Genomic DNA, 8,627 nt, shown 5'->3' with positions numbered 1-8,627 from the left:
ATTGTTGAACTTGACTTCATCTTTGAGGTTGCTCACCTCCACAGATAATGGGTCTTCAGGGTTCTTCCAGATGCACTTCCAGTCGTGTGTATTCTCTTTGAAAATCTTGGAGATATACTTTGATTGAGAATTTGAAGTGACGGTTTTAGAAAGTCGTGCATCGGCATTTTCTTTGTGGAGAGAGAAATTGATAAACAATTAATCGCGGCTACACACGCGGTAAAAGCTGTTTGAATAACTGTTCCGCATTGAATGTGATATGACCTTTCAGAAAATATCTGTTGAAGCACGTGTCATAGATATGATGACGTTGAACTTGACAATATTTCTGCCAGCTGTGAATGAACGATATGAAGTTCCATAATGCTCCCTCATAGAACGGTGAGTCATTATACGGTTCATGATTGTTGCCAGATGGTAGAGACACTGAACGATTCATGATCTTTGTTGAACGGTGGATTTATAGAACGGTACTTGCAAGCAAAAGGAAGCATGCTTTCGTACCTTTAATATGCAGATTGCATATTAATTCTTGCTCTCAGATCCACGAATATGCTTTCTAACAATGGCTTGGTGAGAATATCAGCTAGTTGGTCTTCAGTGTGTACATGGGATATATCAATATGTCCTTTAGCCACAAGATCTCTAATGACATGATGCTTGATTTCAATGTGCTTTGTTCTTTAGTGCTGAACATGATTTTTAGCTATGTTGATGGCGCTGGTGTTGTCACATAATAGAGGTATACTGCCTTCATGGATATTGTAGTCTTCAAGTTGATGCAACAAGAGCTAGCTGCAACGTGTTCAGCTTCAGCAATGGATAGTGATATAGTGCTTTGTCTTCTACTTGTCCAAGAAACTAGACAGTTTCCTAGGAAGTGACATCCTCCACTGGTGCTCTTTCGTTCAATTCTGTCTCCAACATAATCAGCATCGCAAAATCCTTTTAACCTGAAATCACTAACTTTCTCATACAAAAGACCAAGATTAGCAATACCTATTAAATATCTAAAAATTCGTTTAACAACACTGAGGTGTGATTGTTGGGGGTTTACCTGAAACCTTGCACACAAGCAGACAATATACATGATGTCTGGTCTGCTAGACGTTAGGTACAGGAGAGATCCTATCATTCCTCTGTACGATGTTGGATCAACAGGTGAACCTTGATCATTCTTGTCCAGAACGGTGTTTGGATACATAGGGGCGCTCATTTCATTTGATATGTGCAAGTTGTATTTCTTGAGCATATCCTTGATGTACTTCGTCTGGTGACTATAAATCTTGTCTTTCTCTTGTTTGATTTATAGACCCAGTGAATAGTTTGAGGACTCAATGAATAGTTGCATATGAGTTCTCCAATAAGGATATTCAGTTCCATCAAAGAAGGGAGGTTTGTTGGTGGATGAGCCGTAGCGATAACGAGATCTTCTGCCATGGATCTTTACCCTACACATGTTTAAGATGTTAGTTCTAGATACTAAGCTCTGATGCCAATTGAGATGCAAGTAAATAACACAAGAAATGGGGGTTTGAATTGTGAACTTGAAAATTGCTTTTTAAAACTTAGGTTTTTAAAAAGAATATTAGTTCTCGAAAACGTTTAGTGAAACTTTTCGTAAACCGTTTAGTGCAGCAGAAATATAAGCAAAGTAAAGCAGACGATCAACACACAAAGACTTATACTAGTTCACCCTAAACGATTGAGCTACGTCCAGTACTTGGCCACCACCAAGATTTTCACTAGCAAGTTTCAAGGACTTCTCCGATACAAGTATTCTCAAGGACTTCTCCAACAAGTATTATCACGAACTTCTCCAACAAGTATTATCACGGACTCCTCCAAGTATTCTACAGGATTCCTCCTACAAGTATTGTTCAGGACTTCTCCCACAATCTATTCAAGATTATTTCCCTCTAAACGGTTTCTCTTCGTACAAGAGTATAGGTAGAGAATTTATAGCACTGGAACTCTAAGTGTTTGGGTTCATATTTGACTTTGGTTCACTCAAGAGTTCTGGATCTAAGAGAGAAAGGAATAAAGAGATTTGACTATTTTAAGGTACGAGGTTCTCTCTTTCACTTTGCAGAAGTAGTGACTTGGATTTGACATTTAGGGAATTTTCTGCTTTGAGCTTTGAATGCTTTGAAGAATGTTGAAATGAATGCTTTGAGTTCTTATGCTTTCAGTGTTGATTCTCTTAGTCTTCATTCTTAATGAATGCCTTAAATACTCGCTTGCTAGTGTTGTAGCCGTTGTGAGTCATGATCTAACCGTTGTTCTAGTCGTTAAGAAATGAGATACATCCGTTGATTCAAATGGCTTCGGTTGGTAGCTTCATTGAATGCATGCTCAGAATCAAGTCTATCTTTTAGCCAAAAAGGTGATGTTTGTCAACTAGTAGGTGACAAAAGACTTTGGCTACTTTTTAGACATGAGACAATTGAGAAATTTGATGTTAACAAGTTGTCATTTTCCCTTGTTGGTCAGCGTGCCTTTAGCAAAAGCAACATAGTCTTCGCGTGATTTGATTTGAATGTAAGTCAGTTGGTTGCAATCTTACTTTGTCTTTGGCGTTCAAAATTTGTCTTCAATTTTTCTTACTGATGAGTTGGCATTGGACGGTCAGAAAAAATGTGTCTTGACTTGAGTTAGTTTATTTGCCAAACAATCTTGTGAGTTCTGAAACTTTTTCTTTTTGTGATGATTGAACGTTGAAGCATATTGAGCAAATTGAATTTCTTCCTGAAATTCAAATGGTTTAAGAAGCTTAGTTGACAAAAGAAGTGCTTCTATAAAAATTGTTATGATCAAAATAAGATTTTAGAAACGTTATGATGCGTTTGAACTTAACACAAGGGATTGTTAGGAAATAAAAAAAAAGTGTGAAGAACCAATGTATGAATAAATCAATGTGGTGGGGAAGGACTCAATCCACTATGTGTTACATGTAATGATTTCGGGTCGAGTGTCCCAAATCCAAAACATTTCAACATGAGACCCAACCCGAAGCATTTGGATTCACGGATTCTCAAACTGATTTCACATGATAATCTGATCCCACCTACCATTTCAATCTTCGTTTGGAATTGAGTAGGGCAATTTGACCTGATTCAGGTGAACCCTTAGAATCAAACATATACTACTTAAATCAACCATATATTAGTTATTAGTTTTTAGTACTATCATTTGCATAATGATTTGATGATATTTAATGAGGTTCCTTTTTATTTCAGCTTTATGTGGGATCAACATAGACTTCGTTTGACCTCTTGGGTTACAGCTTCACAATGTGATTGTGCTTACACGTATGGTGGAGCAATTACTGATGAAGTTGGAAACTTTTTAAAATCCTACTGCCCCCATAAAAAAGGTATCAGCATAGTGGATTCCCCCCTGAACAAGGTCTTGTTAATGGCAAGGCAATATAGGCAATAGCCTTTTGCCCCAAAAAAACAATTACTAACTATATATAGTATATAGTATATACTATTGAAATTTACATTCCTCTTGTAACAAAAAAAAAAATTATTGAAATTTGAGGGAGGTAATGGAGCAATGAAAATTCAAGTCATATTAACTGCAACGTGCACAATGCAAAGTGAGATCTGGACAATGCAAATGTGATAATTATTAGTAGTAGTGTTTCATATTAGCAAACTTACATTTTTCCAAAGGGTTAATCGTCTACTTGGCCCCTGTCTTTGTCTCGCCGTCTGAAATCAGTCCCTCCCCGGAAAATTTACAAATCCGGGTCCTCACGTTTGCAATAAGTCTGGAGCAGGCCCTCGCCGGAGCCCGGAGCTCCGGCGAGTGAGGAATGGGCACGCTGACTGGATAAATGAGGCTGACGTGGCAAGGAAAAAAAAATTAAAAATTAAAATACAAATACAAATCAGTTTTAATTAATGAAAATTTCCTAATTAACCCTAACATCTAACTAATCCTAATCAAAGTCCAAAAACTAATATCTTTAACATAATCTGATTCCCCCCAAATTAGTCTACAATTTCCCCCTCAAATAACCCAGAATCCCAAGATTGAACCCTAATTCAATTTCAATCTCTTTCTCATGCTCTTCAACATCATTCTCTTGCTCCATGCTCCATTGACATCAAGCTCACTCCCAGATTGTAGAGCTTCTTTTATTCAACCTCTTTCTCTTGCTCCATTGACATCAAGCTCACTCCCTGAATCGATTGCATTGCTCTGTGGTTTGCGACTTTGTAGTCGAAGGGTGAACACGCGTTTGAACTGAGGTAAGTCCCATTTATGCATCTTTGAACACGTTTTTTAGTGGAATTGCATGGGGTTTTTATGGGGTTTCTTTTTCTGCCAGTCGATGGGTTTTATGGGGTTTCTTTTCCTGGTTGCTATTTTGGGTCATTGTTTGTCTGAACAATGTTTGTTTCAGCGATGGGGTTTACTTTGTCTGTACGACATGGTGGGTGCTTTGGGACTGCTCCTTGTTGGCATTACTTTGGTGGTGGTAAGAGTGATGTAAGTGGTTTGGATGAGGATAGATGGTCCTTCTTTGACACTGTGGCTATTGTCGAGAGAATGGGTTACAAAGACTTTGATTTATGGTGGGTAACTGCTGAGGATGTTGCTGCAAATGTATTCAGGAGGTACAGGACTGATGAGGATGCTATGGAATTGGCTAAGTATGCTGTCAGTAATGGTCACAAAGCTTTGCTATTTGTTGAGAAAAAAGGGGGGGAATTACCTCGTGTTGTGATCAAGGAAAAGGAGAAGAAAATTGCAAAGAAGAAGGTGCAACAAGGAAAAGCCAAGTCTGTTAGGAAGTCACATCGCCTGCAAGCAGTAGTGAGGAAGAGGAACAATGAGGGCCAAACCTGCACTATTGTTCTATCTGATGATGACATGGAAGGAGTTCAAATTGGCTCTACAGAGGATGTTCCTGGGATTGAAGCTTTTCCTGGGATTGAAGCTTTGCCTGCTCACAATTCTGTTTTGCCTGAGGTTGAATTTGTTGATGTTCAGAACTCTGATGTGCCTGAAATTGAAGTTGAAGTTGTTCATGTTCCTGTACCCAATGTTGATGTGGTTGAGAGTGAAGTTGTTCATGCAAACAATGCTGATGTGGCCTACCAAGAGGGAGAAAAGTCTGACAGTGATGCTTCTGAACAAACCATTAGGCTTGAGGACAGTGATGAAGAAAGGGACATTGGCATTGAGGATGGATTTCCAAATTCAGCTTTTGTTGAGGCAGAGACACTATTGAATGACCATATCAACCAAATGTTGCATGATGGTGCTGGTGATAAGGGGGATGTCCCAGATTTTGAAGGAGGTTATGAGAGTGAGGAGCTTGAGAGTGTTCCAAGTGATAGTGATCATGAAGAGATTCCTAGGAGGAAGTTTCCAAGGTTCAAAGAAGAGGAATTAAATGCAGATTTCAAATTCAAACTAGGCATGGACTTTTGTTCACTTGAACAGTTCAAAAATGCTCTAACTTATTATGTTGTTACCAATGGTAGGCAATTTAGATTCAAGAAAAATGACAGCAAGAGGTGTAGGGTGGTATGCAGAACTGAAGACTGTCCATTTGTTATATTATGTAGTAAGGTTGGGAACAAGGAGACTTATAGAATCAAGACACTTGTTGAAGAACACACATGTGCTAGGGTGTTTGACAATAAGTCTGCAAGTGTTGCATGGGTGAAGAAGAAGTTGTTGAACAAGATGAGGATAGCAAATAAAATCAGCACAAATGAGAATGTAGATGACTTCAGAGTCAATCTTGGGACTGGAATTACAAGATATAAAGCTATGGGGGGTGGAGATTATGGACCACAGACTATGTCCACTTATATTTTTATAAGTGTTTTTTGTTGGAACCTTGTTTTACATGTAATCTCAGATTTGTCCAAACAATAAGCAGTGTTTTTTTGTTCAATCTATGTCATTTGAATTCAGTAATTGCCAATGTCCCTACTTATTATCATGTTACCTAAATTGTCTGAATGAGCAGTGTCAATTATATTCATGAGCAATGTGTTTGGTGAATAAAGTACGAAGTCATATTGAGAAATAAATGACACAACAACTCTTGTTCAATTTCATTAAGATCAATTCAGGATACATCAATAAGGACAGAACTGCTAACAACATGAAATCCCTAACACTCTTCAAACACCACTCAACAACCACTCAAAACAATATACAATTCAAACCCTCCCCCTACATAAACACCACATTGTGACTATACAGCACATCAAAGCAATCAAACATGCAAGATTCTTGTGAACTTTCTCTACTTCAAGTTTCTTCTCCAGCTTTTTGATCTTTTTCTTCAAATCTGGAACATGCGGCACAGAGTTGGTGTTGGATGAATTGCCAATCTCAGAACTCATAGTCTCAGCCTGTACCTCTACATGTGGTTGTCTTCCCTCAACTGGATCATCAATCCAATAGAAAAAGTCACATGTTCCTGGAATCTGAAGCAGCAAAGAGAGAAGATTTAAGAAAAAAGTCACATGTGCCTGGAAATTACATAATAGACATTCATCTTACCTGCCAATTTCTGCATCTAAGGAATCTCCTATCTTGGTTCTCACGAGTACCAGCAGTGTATAGCATTAGGGGAACTCCACATTGACATTTTGCCCTTGCACCTGCACTTCTTTGCCTGGAACGACAAGAGGATGCGGATGAAGCATTCATGACGAAAAACCGAAGGAGATCGTGATGAAGGACAACAGAAGAGGGGAAAGACGAAGGAGATCGATGAGAACGAAACAAAGCTAGGCGATTCGAGTCCAGGGAAGGAGATGGATGGGATAAAAGAAATCGAAGAGAGAAGGGGGTGGGGAAGATAGGTTAGAGTCTAGGGAATTTGGGGATATCAGGAACCCTAAATTCATGTGAGAAGATTGGGAAATTTGGGGGATTATACAAATAGATATTAGTTTTTGGACTTTGATTAGGATTAGTTAGATGTTAGGGTTAATTAGGAAATTTTCATTAATTAAAACTGATTTGTATTTTTTTTTTTTTTTTTATTTTTTTTCCTTGCCACGCCAGCCTCATTTATCCAGTCAGCGTGCCCATTCATCACTCGCCGGAGCTCCGGGCTCCGGCGAGGGCCTGCTCCAGACTTATTGCAAACGTGAGGACCCGGATTTGTAAATTTTCCGGGGAGGGACTGATTTCAGACGGCGAGACAAAGACAGTGGCCAAGTAGACGATTAACCCTTTTCCAAAAATCTAATAAATAAAATATCTTTGTTTTTACATTCTCGAAATTGAAAACTTAATTTGTGTTAACTCATAACCGTTAGCTTTTTATGACTTATATATCTATAGTACTGTACTTTTTTTTCGATAAGCCAAAATATATTAGAATAGAAGTACTAGGGGTACTTCAACCCAAATAAGTATACAAATAGAAAAGGAAAAGAGAAAATAGGAAGAAAAAAAGAATACATATATACAAAGGGAAATAGGTGGAGAAACCAATCCTAGAGAGAATCTATAGTAGGAGATACTTAATATCGTTGTCCTATATTGTACAAGTTTACTCTTCACTCATTGTTTCTTCTTTTAGAAAAAATCGTTGTTTCTACCCTGAAGTAAATTATCGAAGGAGATACTTAATATCAAAGTGTAGTAAAATATTTCATTGTTTCATTTATTGCATTGCAGGTTTTATGTTTCATTATTTTTTATATATATTTCTTTAATATTTTATTTATTTTTATTCCTTACTAGAGAAAGTGTCAAATAGAAAGTATTAATTTGGTTTTGAAAAATTGAAGGAAAAAAAAAAGAAAAGATGGAAAACTAATTGAATCTCGATATGACGCTAAATTTGTTACTATTCATAAAAATGATATAGAAGCAAATTTAGAAGGTGAAAACATGATAGAACAACCGCTTATAGATGATACTGACAATACAAATAGTCATAATTTATATATATATAAAGTATTTTTGAAGATTTTTTGTCAAAAGAGAAAGACATGCACTTTAACATTTCCGCCTTATACCCCAAAATATCTATACACTGATTTATCCTGAATTAGAGCAACTGAATTTTAATGTTGACGGTTCCTCTAATGGTAACGCATACAAAAGTCGGATGGGAGGAGTCTTGACTCTTGAGAAATCATGAGGCGGAAATTGTCGATGAGTTCTCTAAATTCATTGGTCACTCATGGGCATAAAGTTGAAATTTCAGCAATAAATCATGCACTCTCATTTTCAAACAATTTCAGAAAAGAAAAAAAAAACTCATGGGCATATGAAGTTGAAATTTCAGCAATGTATCATGCACTCTCATTTTCAAAAAATTTCAATTCCAGAATGTGGTGATAGAGAGCAACTCGATCTTTACTTGCGGCACCATGAACAAATTAAACAAGAGATCAAATAGACTGATTGACCTGATAAATATATTCAAAATAATTGATATCTTGAAAGCCACTACAAGGTAAAAGGATTTTCGCACCGATTTTTATCATTGGAAAAATTAGAAAGTCGTTGGTAAGTATACATTTTCCAACTACAAAAATGTCGCTGCAAATAGTCTCGTTGCGAAAAACTACCTACCCTGCAAGTGTGCAAGAAAGTCGGATCATTACCCCAATTGATGATAACCG

The 8,627-nt window shown here is 37.3% G+C and overlaps 2 protein-coding genes across 2 annotated transcripts; both read right to left on the bottom strand.

Annotated features, from left to right (window-relative positions):
- Positions 1 to 706: 706 nt before the first annotated feature.
- LOC130712902 (uncharacterized mitochondrial protein AtMg00810-like) lies at positions 707 to 1,204 on the bottom strand. The gene has a single exon (XM_057562719.1). The coding sequence runs from the start codon at positions 1,202 to 1,204 to the stop codon at positions 707 to 709; it is 498 nt and encodes a 165-aa protein (XP_057418702.1).
- A 4,990-nt stretch (positions 1,205 to 6,194) lies between these two features.
- On the bottom strand, positions 6,195 to 6,690 carry LOC130712901 (uncharacterized protein At4g04775-like). Its single transcript, XM_057562717.1, has 2 exons — positions 6,541 to 6,690; positions 6,195 to 6,464 (listed from the first exon to the last, which is right to left on the bottom strand). The coding sequence occupies exons 1-2, from the start codon at positions 6,688 to 6,690 to the stop codon at positions 6,195 to 6,197; spliced, it is 420 nt and encodes a 139-aa protein (XP_057418700.1).
- Positions 6,691 to 8,627: the final 1,937 nt, after the last annotated feature.

The sequence above is a fragment of the Lotus japonicus genome, chromosome 4 (assembly GCF_012489685.1).
Source record: "Lotus japonicus ecotype B-129 chromosome 4, LjGifu_v1.2".
Taxonomy (NCBI): domain Eukaryota; kingdom Viridiplantae; phylum Streptophyta; class Magnoliopsida; order Fabales; family Fabaceae; genus Lotus; species Lotus japonicus.
Note: the sequence above shows the minus strand (reverse complement) of the source record. Positions and strands in the feature narration are given on the sequence as shown.